This window comes from Oncorhynchus nerka, linkage group LG25 (genome assembly GCF_034236695.1).
Source record: "Oncorhynchus nerka isolate Pitt River linkage group LG25, Oner_Uvic_2.0, whole genome shotgun sequence".
NCBI lineage: Eukaryota > Metazoa > Chordata > Actinopteri > Salmoniformes > Salmonidae > Oncorhynchus > Oncorhynchus nerka.
The window spans coordinates 38930060-38945304 of record NC_088420.1 but is presented as its reverse complement, the minus strand read 5'-3'; the positions used below and the strand labels follow the sequence as shown (position 1 = coordinate 38945304).

The window sequence follows — 15245 nt, the reverse complement described above, 5'->3', positions numbered from 1 at the left end:
AACAGAACAGTTGTAGATCCCGGCAAAGATTTATTTTACAACCTGATTGACATTGTTGTGTGACATTTGAGTTATTTAGCAGATGCTCTTACCCAGAGCAACTCACAGTAGTGAGTGCATACATTTTCATTCGTACTTGTCAAAAATGGGAATTGAACCCACAACCCTGACATTGCAAGTGCCATGCTTCACCAATGGAGCCACACGGAACCACTGTGGTCATAAAATCAAACAGATTCAGTTTTGGTGTAAAATATTAGTTTTGATTCATATTTTGGTTATAGTGAAACATTACTCCTTAATAGAAGCACAGTACAGCAAGCAACACACGATTCTAAAGTGTTCCTCAGTCTCACACACTGTCTGCCTGAAATGAGCCTCCCTTTCACATAGGACGACACTGCCCTCCAGTGACTGGGAAGAGAAGCAGTCTATGAAAAACAGTGATCAGGTTGGTGGACCGGGAGAGCTGCAGGGTGTGGCGTCTTTTATTCCAGCCCGGAACTAAAACAGCAGAACAATCTAAGTGGTTTCTTATGTAGACCTTGATTTGTTGAATTAGGGTTATGATTAAACACACTCACAGAGTCCCCCCCCCCCCCCCCTCACACACACCCTCAGATAGAGGACTCCATCCATGTCTGCAGTATGAGAGATTTAACTAGTTGTTAGTATTGACAACGTCCCGTTGCTGTGACGACAGCCTCTCCATGCACTCCAATCTGAGCTGGACATTTTCTATTGATCCCTGGCAGGACCTCCATCGGCAGCTCTAAGATTTTTACGAACCTGTCACTCCCTGCCATCGATCAACATGTCCTTCATCTGATCCTTAATTATATGCAAAGATAAAAGATTTTCTCATTATTGTGTTTAATCTAATGAAAGCAGCGCGCTACGGCAGGGGCCAGTTCAGAGGTCCTGGGACTATTGGCCCCGGAGGGCAGTGCTACGGGGTGACGTTTTTAATTAGACAGAGTAATGGGATTCAGACAGAGAGACTCAGATGTCTTTAGAGCGAGAGGTTGGACAGGCATGGAAGGCTGTTTAATAGAACGCCCGGTCACAGCCTCTAACCTTTATTGACTGCGTCTCACAGCTTATCACGGTTTAGCATCAGACTCGGCATCAATAACCCAAAACTATGTAGGGACCAGAGAGATTGGAATCTGTGCTCAGCTGTTCAGAGAGATGAGCACCAAACCACAAGTGATGTAGATATTCATGCTATGAAGGGGTCTGGAGCCAGTGTCTGTATAGCCAATCATATTTCACTACTAGGGGGGGTTCAATTATTTAATGCACCACTATTAAAGAGCTGGCTTTTTTGCGGGCCACTTTGAGTAGTTTCTCTCTCTCTTTCTCTTTTTACATGTCTTTCTAGCTATATATCTCCCTCTCTCTCTTTCCCACTTTTCTTTAGTGCTCTCTAGAGTAACATTGACACCTTTATCCAGGAATTGTGTAAATTGATAACCATGCATAAGGCATAAAATCACTTAAAAGTGAGTGGCTGGAGAGAACATTTCTAAAAGCCATAACTGCGTTTTGGACAGACTCAATAATCTGAATGCTGATACATTTATTTGATGATATTTAACCTCCTGATCCTTAATTTTCCACAAAGGTTTTGTTTCAGTTTTTCATGAATCATCATTTAAAAGCCTTCAGCCTGCTACTCAGACCCTAAACCACATGGAAATGAGGCACATTAATGTGAGTTTGATAGAGAGGCGACAGTAAACAGGTTTATTATTGTCTCAATCAAGCCTAGACATATTTATGTACTTGTCACATTATAAAGGTTTGGATGTGAAATGTTTTACTGATGCCAAAGCCACTGTTAGATGAGAGTTGACGTTGATGTATTCTGAACACTCAAGGCACAGGCACAAGTGCAGATGAGATGTTAAAATGAACACACCATGCAAGCTGTTTCTCTAGAGAACTTTGTCATTGAATATTGATCCGAAATCACATCTGTCCTTAATAATACAATGTAAACATTGAGTTTACCCCTAGTAGTACAGAGGATGCCTATGTAGCCTATTTTTGAGTGAATTGGGGGCCAATTGACAGAGAGCTGAGCAATACCACCACCTGGTAATTTAAGGAATTGTTCTGACTCTTCCATCAAAAATAATTTGGAAAAAAACTAGTTTGCGTAATATTGATGGGTGACTCAGGATGGAACATAGGTAGGTCTGATGTCTGCTGGTTTATCCAGCTGTCAAAACACAGACAGTTCCAGACAGACAGACAGACACACACACACACACACACACACACACACACACACACACACACACACACACACACACTGAGAAACTGAAGCATATTTTTTCATCAAGTTCTGACTGCATTGCATAAAAAAAACATGAATAAATGTGTCCATTTTTGTAAATTATTGTGATTTAAATGATTAATTACATGTGATTTAAATTTGACCTGCCTGTCATCTTCATCTCTTCCTTCAGGTCTGAACTACCATGACCCCAGAATGCTGAAAGGGCCGGCGTTCAGTTTTGGGATGCGCCACCAACAGCTCAGCTCAGACCGCTCCCGAGGGCCAGCGTTCAGTTTTGGGATGCGTCACCAACAGCTCAGCTCAGACCACTCCCCAGGGCGGGCACTCAGTTTTGGGATGCGTCACCAACAGCTCAGCTCAGACCGCTCCCCAGGGCGGGCACTCAGTTTTGGGATGCGTCACCAACAGCTCAGCTCAGACCGCTCCCCAGGGCCAGCATTCAGTTTTGGGATGCGTCACCAACAGCTCAGCTCAGACCGCTCCCCAGGGCCGGCGTTCAGTTTTGGGATGCGTCACCAACAGCTCAGCTCAGACCGCTCCCCAGGGCCAGCGTTCAGTTTTGGGATGCGTCACCAACAGCTCAGCTCAGACCGCTCCCCAGGGCGGGCACTCAGTTTTGGGATGCGTCACCAACAGCTCAACTCAGACCGCTCCCCAGGGCCGGCGTTCAGTTTTGGGATGCGCCACCAACAGCTCAGCTCAGACCGCTCCTCCGGGCCGGCGTTCAGTTTTGGGATGCGTCACCAACAGCTCAGCTCAGACCGCTCCCCCGGGCCAGCGTTCAGTTTTGGGATGCGTCACCAACAGCTCAGCTCAGACCGCTCCCCAGGGCCGGCGTTCAGTTTTGGGATGCGTCACCAACAGCTCAGCTCAGACCGCTCCCCAGGGCCAGCGTTCAGTTTTGGGATGCGTCACCAACAGCTCAGCTCAGACCGCTCCCCAGGGCGGGCACTCAGTTTTGGGATGCGTCACCAACAGCTCAACTCAGACCGCTCCTCCGGGCCGGCGTTCAGTTTTGGGATGCGTCACCAACAGCTCAGCTCAGACCGCTCCCCAGGGCCGGCGTTCAGTTTTGGGATGCGTCACCAACAGCTCAGCTCAGACCGCTCCCCAGGGCCAGCGTACTTGGTTCCCTCCAACATCACCAGGATTGGACATGACGGGGCCCCTTCATACTCCCTCTACAGCCGCCCCAATGACCCCCAGCTGTTCCAAACCCCTGGACCTGGTCAGTAACACACACACACAAGCATGCTCAAAACTCACAGTGTCTCTCAGAAATTACACACACATACAGACTCAAGACATATAATATGAAACTGTGTTCTTACTGTCTGTTCGGTGTTTCAGGTCGCTACTCCACTGAGAGGTCGGGGCAGTCTGCATATTAATCTGCCCCTGCCTACTCCCTGTCTGATTGGAGCAAAGGCTTCTGCAACGACCAGACCCCAGGTAACATCAGGTAACATCCTCTTCAATAATGATAACAGTCCAACACTGTGCTCTTTAGAGACATGGAGTAGAATGCTGGCTGCAGAATTTTAGAATGTGTTCGATGAAGACTGAGAGAATGTGTTAGAACTGTGGAATAGAATGTTGGTGTACTTACGGAATGTGATTGTGTCCTTTCGCTCAGGCCCTGCTGCTTACATGCAGCTCTCTGTGCTGGGGCCTGCCACCGTCAACAAAACCTCCGCCCCTAACTTCTCCCTCCGAGGATGCAGCAAGATGGTCAGTTTCCACGAGGACCTGCAGAAGGTAGATCTGACATGTCGAATACAGACTCTTCCAAATGGAAATCTCACCTGTCCTCTTTATTGAAGATGAACAGATTGAGTTAATAGGCCTATCGATAAGCCTATCGTTCATTGTATCTTCCCTCACACTTCTTCCCTGTGTTTTCACCTGTCCCTGGCCCAGGGACATTCAGAGTGGTGGACCCCTGCACCTACAAACACAAGCCCCCCCACTACAGCATGACAGGATGCAACAGCATGCCTGGAGACACCACCATGAAACCAGGCCCCGGAGCTCACCACCCTGAACAGGCAATCACCTCATCATACCCATATCACTCTTATATTACTGTTATGCAATGATTAACATCTTAAAATAAAAAATGTGAAAATCTCTTCTGCAAAGTGTTTTTCTACCCACTGTTGCATCGGTAGTGTCCTAGCTGCCCGTCTTCCATTGGTAGGTGACCTTCACCAGGATCAAACCTCCAAGCTTCACTTTCAGAATTCATCATTCCGAGTTCATCACTCCACTCATCGTGGACGTGGTGTAATAGGAACTCTCCTCCCCTCCTTCTTCCATTTCCTCCACCCCTTATCCCAGCAATCAATAAAGCAGCATCAAACTGCTCTGCACTGAAGAAAGCAGTTACTTGTGCCTTATTGTTATGTATTGCATATGCTGCATTGAGTAAAATGATGCTGACAAGCTAACCTGACAATCACATATTGGGGGGGGTGTACATTACTGTATTTATACTTCAGTTATCACTTTTCAACAGGATACGTTTCTGTTTTAAGGTGCACATATTTTACCACATGAGATTCAAAGTTTGATATCAGGTCAAAGGTTTGTGACCACTTTCAGTATTACAATTAATATAAAGTATCTAGTAGTATGTCTTTTTCCCAGTACCAAATATGTGGTTTGATATCACATTGATCTGACATGATTTTCACAACAAAATGACTTATGTTCACTCACTTTGATGTCATCTAAAATAGCCAACCTGTCAAAATGTGGTAATCAATCAATAAAGAAATGTTCAACAATGACAATGAATGCACTTTTTTCACTCATTGAAAAAGAAACCATGGGTGTAATCGTTAGTCCAAACAGTTTGAAAACGAGTTTCTATTGGGAAAATTCACGTAGGTCCCCAACGAATGGTCCCTTCCCTTTTCGCCTCTTTGCAACATAATCTAGCCAATCAGAAACGAGAATTCGACAACCCTGCAGTATAATGAGGTATTATAGGAACGTTGGCGACCAAGTTATATTTTCAGCCAATAATAGGAACAGCATCGTGGGCTTTCACGCGTCAGCGTTGCATAGAAACAGACTTTCTCTATGGAAGCCGTTGCTACAAGAACATGAATATATATTTCCAGGCAATAATAGGAACAGCCACGTTAAAAAGTGGGCCTTCACGCGTCAGCGTTGCATAGAAACAGACTTTCTCTATGGAAGCCGTTGCTACAAGAACATGAATATATATTTTCAGGCAATAATAGGAACAGCCACGTTAAAAGGGGGGCCTTCAAGCGTCTGCGTTGCATAGAAACAAACATTCTCTATCGAAGCTGTTGTTACAAGAACATGCTAGCTAACTAGCTACAATGTTTTGACGTTTTTCCATCGATAGCTACGTTAATGTTTTGATGCTTATTTTGCTAGACCATTGACCGCTAAATAGGGTTGTTAGATATAGCCAAACATATCAAATGTCCATGACTGGATGTAACGTTAAGCATTAGCTACATTTTATCTACAGTTAACTAGTTAGATAAGTCAAGTAAAGCCACTGGCTAGATAACCAACGAGTTGAAAACATAACGTTACCCGTTTCGCTAGTTTAGCTAATAAGTTAGTTTAGACATATGACTTCGACTGGGGTTGAGTCATATTTTAAGTGAATAACTTAACAGTTACATGCCAATGTGTGTCGCGATAACGTTAAGCGGTTTAATTTAGCTAGCTCAGGAGCTAGCGTTAGTGTAATCACAGACTAAGTGTAGTCGGTCATCTTGTTCCTAGCTAAAGTTAGCTAGCTACCTAGTTAGAAGTTAACTAAGCCGCTGTGCGACGCAGCTGATTTCCCCATCCCGAAGGAAGGATGGCAAGCGACGCCAATGGCATTCCTGAACTGGACCAAGATAAATATGATGCAGATGAACAAGTGAAGATCATCTGCCTTGGGGACAGTGCAGTGGGAAAATCTAAGTATGGAGATAGGGAGCATGCCAGCTACCTCTTGTCACTGCAAATTCACCTCAAAGGTGATAGTGCATACCTTTTGTGACCCAGGAGATGTTAAACACCTGCCTCTTGTTGTCTTTCAGGTTGATGGAGAGGTTCCTGATTGACGGATAGTATCCTTTCTCATCTATTCCTTCTGTAATTGGATTTTGAGTGTCACATGAAGACATTCATCAGTGTTTTGGGTTGATGTAGTTAAGTAAGTGTTGCCTAGTGTTAATAGCAGTAAATGGAGAGAAACCCAATGCCTTCATGCAGTGACCGATTTGGCTTGTAATTGGTTGGTCATCCAGCATGCCGACATGCCTTTTGACCAGCAATGTTACCATATGCTGTAGCAACTGTACAGATAGTTTACAATGTTGTTTATTCTATTCCTTAACTTGTTCTCCAGTCGTCCACAGCAGCTGTCAACCTATGCTCTGACACTCTACAAATACAATACCACCATTGACAGAAAGGCTGTATTAGTAGGTATGTTTATGAATGGTTTCCTTATCAAAATATCTGGTTTAGACTGATGAGTTGTTAAGGCTATAAAATAGTCAGCTGGTTTTAAGTAAACCAATCTGTTATTGCTTTAAACCATAAGCATGGCAACCAGATAACAGAACAGGATATCTGCTTGGTTGCCTTCAGCTGTGTTTGTGATTATGTCTGCCCCAAAGACTTCTGGGATACTGCTGGACAGGAGCGGTTCCAGAGCATGCATCCCTCGTACTACCACAAAGCTCACGCCTGTATCATGGTAAGACTTCATGCTAGATTCTAAGACGATACTACTACAAGGCTTGCACTTATGTCTTCGCCTGTATCATTGACTGTACCTGGGTTTGTTAGGTGTTTGACGTGCAGAGGAAGATCACCTATAAGAACCTGACCACTTGGTACACAGAGCTGAGAGAGTACAGGCCTGAGATCCCCTGTGTTGTGGTGGCTAACAAGATAGATGGTGAGTCCAGCCAGACAGGCTTATTCTTTAATCTTTTATTTCCTTCCCACTTTATTTTTTACTCGGTTGTCTCTATTGTTTGCAGCTGATATGAAGGTGACCCAGAGGAACTTTAACTTTGCCAAGAAGCAGGGACTTCCTTTGTACTTTGTATCAGCTGCTGATGGGACCAATGTGGTCAAGGTGAGGATGGACAACACTGACCTCCTTAATTACACACCATATACTCTGTCTGTATACCGTATTCCCATGCTTAACAAAAAAAAGGGAACAAAAGTTCTGTGTTCTGAAAATGTATCCTAGATGTTTAAAGAAACGATCAAGATGGCGATGTCGTACAAGCAGAACTCTAGTGACTTCATGGATGAAGTGATGCGGGAGCTAGAGGTACATGTTTCCCTCTGGATATTAGCACTCTGATGATATATCCCCTCTTATTTATTTTGCTGTTTCACTCTCCAGAGTTACCTGCAGCTATTTGACTGACAGTTGCTCTGTCATTAGAATGAATCTATTCGGTGCACATTGAACAGAAAATGATAATACATTTGGTCTTAGTGTTTAGGCTCTGATCTTCAGGGTGCTCCCCACCCACCCAAGGAAGTGCTCAGGTATTGAATCGGATCATAGCCTAGCTAGGGGTAGGGACCAAAAAACAGGCAGAGGCTGGGGTGGTGATGGGGAAAAGTCTGCAGATAATGTGTAATACACAGCTACTGGAGGTCCATTTTAGAGTCTAAGGGTTCTATTCAATCCGTAGCACTAAAGATCTGCATTCTAGCGCAATTTATAATTAAAAGCAATGTTCCCGCAGTCCTGGAGACTGCATTCATGGTAAATGCTGCATATGTCGGCTCAATGGGAAATGACCTTTTACATTTTTAGCGAACAATCTAACGCTTCAGTGATTCAGATTGAATAGAGCCCTAAAAGACTGCACTCAAGCTACTCCTTTCCTGAAATGCATCATGTAACTTTTATTTAACTAGACAAGTCAGTTAAGAACAAATTCTTGTTTACAATGATGGCCTACTGGGGAACAGTGGGTTAACTGCCTTGTTCAGGGGCAGAACGACAGATTTTTACTTTGTCAGTTTGGGGGATTTGATTCAGCAACCTTTCAGTTACTAGCCCAATGCTCTAACCACTAGGCTACCTGCCGCCCCATCATCCTCTATCTGCGGAAGACCATTTCCCATCGACAACCAGCTCCCTAAATAAAAAATATATAAAACAAACTTTTTGTGATTCTGTATGAAAAGCTCAATCTACAATAAATGTACTATAATTATTATGATGTATTTTTTGTTCATCCCCGGCCTGCAGAACTTTGAGCTGGAGCAGAACAAGGATTTGTCGTTACAGACGGCTCAGAAGGGACTGAAACCAGAGAGCTCGGAGTCTGTCTGACTGGATGTTGATGTGGATACATTATCCTCACGTTATCTTTACATTATACTGACGTTGTGAACACAAGCTCTGATTTGGACTACAGTGCAGCTATGGACACTGGATATGTTATCCAGATAGTGTTGACATTTTACTAGTCTACCATGGGAGAGCCTTGCTCCTGAATACCTGACATTGTGGATATGTCATATTCATGTTATTCTCACTTTGTGGACATTTTATCCTTCCATTATCCTCATGTGTGTATTTTATGCCATGAGAGAGCCATGCTTCTGTGGGACTGATGCTATGGAAATGCTAACCTTTGACCCATATAATAATAGTGACCTGTGAGAACTTGGGAAATCTATTGATGTGAGAACAAACATACTGTAGGAAACATGTTGTCAGGCTGGTGAAATGTCTGCCAAAGTGTGTGAAGCAGGCTTGTTATTTGAGGTGAACTAGAATGTGAAGCTTTGTAAAATGTGGGGCACACAAAATATTTTCCTATTTGGGCTATTTTTGGAGAGCAAAGTGAAACTGTGAATGTGAACTTTCTTTGTCACTTGTGATTTTGTCATCAGCTTTGGCTCTCTGAGGCTTTTACATGAGGATTTGTTCAATGTAAGGTGATAGTGGGGTACATGTATGTAAAGGCTGCTGTCGTTGCTCTTAAGTGCTACAATGTAAAGCCAGAGCTTTTATGCCATGTCTTTTAATGTATTTTAAACAATGAATGTACCTTGTAACCATGTGACGGCACTAGCGACTGTTAGATATTATTTCAGTGTGGTTTCAAACCTCAATACTTGCTACCTGACATGGCTAGGCTGCATCAATGTCACCAGTAATTCATTCCAGTGCAGTTATCGGTCAATGTACAAGTTAGATATAAGTGTGTGTGTGTATATATATGATAGTCAACTGGAATTGTTGCAGAAGTACTGAAGATAGCTCAGAACTACAATGACTGACCACTTCTGAGAGGTTCACAATCTAGGTGTAGAACTCTAAGGACTGTATTCTATGTCACTGAAGTGTTAGAATGCCTTCACATTTAAATCACTCTGAACTCCTGCAATATGGATTGAATAGAGCCCTTAATGTTCTGTGTGGAAAATCCACATTTTTAAAATCTGTACGATATCCTATGAACTGTGATTTAAAAAAAGGATAATTTCAAGACATACTATGTCTATTTGATGTGCTTCCCTCAGGGTATTAACCCTGGTTATTAGTGGAATTTCAACCCCCTTCAAGAAATACACATTTTATAATCACAGCTCAAATGTACACAATAAATTATTTGGAAATTCTGTACTGACTACTGTGAAACTATAGAGCCACACGGCAGCAATTCTCCAGCAGAGGGCCTCAGTTTTCCTTGGGAAAGACTCCGGTCACAACTGACATGGCAGTTGGCACATCTAAAGCTCTGGCCAAAGTAGATCTCAGCAATGAGGAGCTGATACACAGGATTCATGTTTTTAATTATAAATTTATTACATAATATAACAAACATATATCTCTGTGGTGGAGCTATCACAGCTGTGGACCTGCCTCAGCCTCACTACCCTGCCGCCCTTCCCTATCCGTTCCCTTATGGATGATAAGAGAACCAGGGTGAAAAGGGTTCAACTGATCTTGTAAATCATGGGACTGACCATAAAGTGTGTTTTTGTTTCCATTATTGTTATTTTCCAGAAATCTACTCAATGGCCAGTGGCCACTGTATTCTCTCTTATTTTCCAGTCTGTCTGCCCGCTTCTGCCCTGACCCCTTTCAGTACGGTGTGTTTGGGAGTAGACATGGTTGCTCCCCATCTTCACCTTCAGATGCTAGTTAGAGGCAGGTAGCCTGTATCTCTCTCTCTGCAGACCAATGAGGCTATTTTAATTTCAACAGCAAAAACATTTACACTTGAGTATGCCCTTCCTGTATCTGAGATGACACAGAACTGTATCTTAAAATCCTGGCCTCACCAATAGTCACAGTAACACTGTCTAGCAAAAATCTGTACATCTATAGCACCAAAGTGAACGCTACTATTTTATTCTAGTTAGCTAGCAATCTGACCTTTCACATTTTCACCTCCTACCACATTTGACACATATGCTGTCAGGATTAATCCAACAATGCTAAACTACTGAATAATATGAATCTACTGAGGTTGTCATTAAGCCAGTGTTCATCATTAGTTTCAGCCAGGCTACAGTTCTGTGTGGAGTTCAGTGTCTTTGAGGAAGATGGAGAGCCGGGATGCCTGGGGGATCAAGAGGAGGGGAGGTTTAGATGGGCCAAGCAAGGCCCAGACATAGCCTGTGATAGATCCACCATGTTAAACTTCACAGTGCAAACAAGGAGAAAATCAACAATGAAAGAAAAACCCTTTGAATGATGATAAGATCACTAGATCCAGTGATGGGTCTACCAGATACCCTCTCACCGTGTAGATTGTGCTTTGTTGATTAGAAAAGAAGATGAAGTCGACCGTACAGAGAAACTCATTGGTGTGAATGAAGTGTCTGCCTCACCTGTCCCGCAGCATGGGTTTGCATCTGTATAGGCTACCTGTGGTAAACCTACTAAGGGGTCCAACTAGGTTCTCTGTTACTGACGTGTTTTCTAACCAGGAAAGCAACTGGAGTCCAAACTGCACTGTGTGTGTGTGAGCGCATGTGCATGCCGTGTGTATATATGAGCTGTGTGTTTAAACCCATGTCAGCATCTCTCAGCATCAGTTAGACAAGCTATACAACCTTCATCACATTTCAACCAAGCAATACTTTGATACCTTGTCTCAAAATAGATATAGAAATGGTAATAATGCAAAGCTCATAAAATCTGGTCATTTTTCAGGATATATATATATTTATATTCCTTTACAAAACATAAAAAAACGATTGGAGTTCCACTCCAAAAAGGTTGTGCACACACAGTGGAGAAGCTAAATGAATGTCTGTAGTTCTCAAGATTCCCAGGAGATGGCACCATATTACTGAGTAACAGCTCAACAACTTCCAAACTAAGGTAGTCCTATTAAGAAAAATACACCATTTAAAGTTTTTTGTTATTTTTTGGCACGTTTTTCCCTCTTTCTTTCTTTTTTTTGTCGGTCCTCTTCAAAATCACCTCATCATAGCATACCCTAAAAAACTCAGTCTGAAAAGGGAAAAGGGAGCAAAGAGTGTGTAACAGGATGAAACGCGGAGCAGAGAGTGTGTCTCACGATAAAACACGGAGCAGAGAGTGTGTCTCACGATGAAACACGGAGCAGAGAGTGTGTCTCAGGATGAAACACGGAGCAGAGAGTGTGTCTCAGGATGAAACACGGAGCAGAGTGTGTAACAGGTTGAAACGCGGAGCAGAGAGTGTGTAACAGGTTGAAACGCGGAGCAGAGAGTGTGTAACAGGTTGAAACGCGGAGCAGAGAGTGTGTCTCACGATGAAACACGGAGCAGAGAGTGTGTCTCACGATGAAACACGGAGCAGAGAGTGTGTCTCAGGATGAAACACGGAGCAGAGAGTGTGTAACAGGATGAAACGCAGAGCAGAGAGTGTGTAACAGGATGAAACACGGAGCAGAGAGTGTGTAACAGGATGAAACACGGAGCAGAGAGTGTGTAACAGGATGAAACACGGAGCAGAGAGTGTGTAACAGGATGAAACACGGAGCAGAGAGTGTGTAACAGGATGAAACACGGAGCAGAGAGTGTGTAACAGGATGAAACGCGGAGCAGAGAGTGTGTAACAGGATGAAACACGGAGCAGAGAGTGTGTAACAGGATGAAACACGGAGCAGAGAGTGTGTAACAGGATGAAACACGGAGCAGAGAGTGTGTAACAGGATGAAACACGGAGCAGAGAGTGTGTAACAGGATGAAACACGGAGCAGAGAGTGTGTAACAGGATGATGGTAACACTGTAATTGTCTGTGTCTATGTCTCCTATTGAACCACAGCCCGAACCACACACAGTGCCCAAGGCAGACAGGGTCTCTGACACACAGACAGGGGCTATACAGGAACAGACAGAATGTAAAAAAGATTAAGCTGTATCGCTCTATTGTTTTGATCTCTCTCTCTCTCTCTCTCTCTCTCTCTCTCTCTCTCTCTCTCTCTCTCTCTCTCATCAATGAATAGATATCAAAGGGTCCTATAATGATTACAGATTTGGAGTTCAGTCTGTGTCTCTGTTTGTGCAAATGTGTGTGTGCACCACGTGTGAGTGTGTTTGTGTGTGTGAGACACAGCCACTGCCAGGAATCTCTGATGGTATTAAGGCTACAGTGGACTCACTTCGAGGGTTTGAACTAGCGCACACACATACATACACGCACCACACAGAGGAGAGGAGGGAGTGTACAGAGAGTCAGGGTGTTCCTCCCTTCACAGCCTGCATGCGCTGTAACGAATGGTGGCTGTATTGCTAGCACCGTGTTTTGTGCAAATCATCTCCTAGTTCAAAGTTCATAGAAAGAATACAATCTCATCACACATTTTTTCCTCAGTGATTAACTATGCATATATGCCAAACATTCATATATAGATCTATATATTTTTTGATTTTCAAAAATGTATATGAAAACTATCATATATACATTGCTTTTGATTAATATAAAAAAGCAAATATTTGTATTTTGTTCATATTTACAGGGTGTACGCCATTTTGAGAGGTTTAAATATTTTAGTTTATCTTTTTCTTGGTCACTCTGAAATTCAGATTAGGTGAGTGAATAGAAAAAGTTCTTAAATGTCTTAATCCAAGAGCTACAAAATCCACCCCTACATTATGGGGGGGAATAACAAATAAACACAAACCAACAATCAACTCTTACATTATGGAGGGGGAATAACAAATAAACACAAACCAACAATCAACTCTAACATTATGGAGGGGGGGGGGCATAACAAATAAACACAAACCAACAATCAACTCTTACATTATGGAGGGGGGCATAACAAATAACCACAAACCAACAATCAACTCTTACATTATGGAGGGGGGGCATAACAAATAACCACAAACCAACAATCAACTCTTACATTATGGAGGGGAGGGGGGACATAACAAATAACCACAAACCAACAATCAACTCTTACATTATGGAGGGGGGACATAACAAATAAACACAAACCAACAATCAACTCTTACATTATGGAGGGGGGCATAACAAATAAACACAAACCAACAATCAACTCTTACATTATGGAGGGGGTGGGCATAACAAATAAACACAAACCAACAATCAACTCTTACATTATGGAGGGGGGAGGGGGCATAACAAATAAACACAAACCAACAATGAACTCTTACATTATGGAGGGGGGCATAACAAATAAACACAAACCAACAATCAACTCTTACATTATGGAGGGGGCATAACAAATAAACACAAACCAACAATGAACTCTTACATTATGGAGGGGGGGCATAACAAATAAACACAAACCAACAATCAACTCTTACATTATGGAGGGGGCATAACAAATAAACACAAACCAACAATCAACTCTTACATTATGGAGGGGGCATAACAAATAAACACAAACCAACAATCAACTCTTACATTATGGAGGGGGGGCATAACAAATAAACACAAACCAACAATCAACTCTTACATTATGGAGGGGGGCATAACAAATAAACACAAACCAACAATCAACTCTTACATTATGGAGGGGGGGCATAACAAATAAACACAAACCAACAATCAACTCTTACATTATGGAGGGGGGCATAACAAATAAACACAAACCAACAATCAACTCTTACATTATGGAGGGGGGACATAACAAATAAACACAAACCAACAATCAACTCTTACATTATGGAGGGGGCATAACAAATAAACACAAACCAACAATCAACTCTTACGTTATGGAGGGGGGGCATAACAAATAAACACAAACCAACAATCAACTCTTACATTATGGAGGGGGGGCAAAACAAATAAACACAAACCAACAATCAACTCTTACATTATGGAGGGGGGACATAACAAATAAACACAAACCAACAATCAACTCTTACATTATGGAGGGGGGCATAACAAATAAACACAAACCAACAATCAACTCTTACATTATGGAGGGGGGGACATAACAAATAAACACAAACCAACAATCAACTCTTACATTATGGAGGGGGGGGGGCATAACAAATAAACACAAACCAACTCTTACGTTATGGAGAGGGAACATAACAAATAAACACAAACCAACAATCAACCCCACACAAAAGCCTAAATGAGTCAGACGGTATGGTAGTGGCCCAAAATATATCCTTTTCCTTAAATAGTGCCACAAAATGTCAAATGGAGGGCACTATAGGGATAAGGGTGTCATGTAGAACACCCCGCATGTCTCCAGAATCAGGAGTGAGATCGTCTGTGAGGTCCAATGTGAGACAGTGAGCGTTATCCCTACAACCTTGACACAACATTGCATTTACCACCTGCTAAATGGATACAAAGGAACGTTTCACAGAGATAGATTGCCAAGGATCTTAACTGAGCATAAAGGTTTCAGTGCTACTGTTGACTAGTTAAGGTTTTAGTGGTAGCAGAGCCCACCTGGGTCATGTTCAGGGGAGTCC

The 15245-nt window shown here is 42.8% G+C and overlaps 2 protein-coding genes across 2 annotated transcripts; both read left to right on the top strand.

The window, feature by feature from the left end:
- The first annotated feature begins 2173 nt into the window (after positions 1 to 2173).
- On the top strand, positions 2174 to 4598 carry LOC115118915 (uncharacterized). Its single transcript, XM_065009939.1, is given in 6 exon segments — positions 2174 to 2198; positions 2478 to 3536; positions 3659 to 3760; positions 3945 to 4066; positions 4216 to 4356; positions 4509 to 4598. Coding segments are annotated over 6 exon segments (1539 nt in total).
- A 684-nt stretch (positions 4599 to 5282) lies between these two features.
- Positions 5283 to 9966, top strand: LOC115118918 (rab-like protein 2A). The gene is made up of 8 exons (XM_029647647.2): positions 5283 to 6268; positions 6388 to 6417; positions 6699 to 6778; positions 6973 to 7052; positions 7145 to 7256; positions 7342 to 7439; positions 7560 to 7643; positions 8583 to 9966. The coding sequence occupies exons 1-8, from the start codon at positions 6162 to 6164 to the stop codon at positions 8664 to 8666; spliced, it is 675 nt and encodes a 224-aa protein (XP_029503507.1). The 5' UTR covers positions 5283 to 6161; the 3' UTR covers positions 8667 to 9966.
- The last annotated feature ends 5279 nt before the right edge of the window (positions 9967 to 15245 follow it).

Bases quoted from the DNA above. Each gene is read 5' to 3' on its own strand.
- LOC115118918 (XM_029647647.2), top strand. From the start codon at position 6,162: ATGGCAAGCGACGCCAATGGCATTCCTGAACTGGACCAAGATAAATAT. The intron at 6,418-6,698 runs GTATCCTTTCTC...CTTGTTCTCCAG, and splicing joins AGGTTCCTGATTGACGGATA to TCGTCCACAGCAGCTGTCAA. The intron at 7,257-7,341 runs GTGAGTCCAGCC...TATTGTTTGCAG, and splicing joins GGTGGCTAACAAGATAGATG to CTGATATGAAGGTGACCCAG.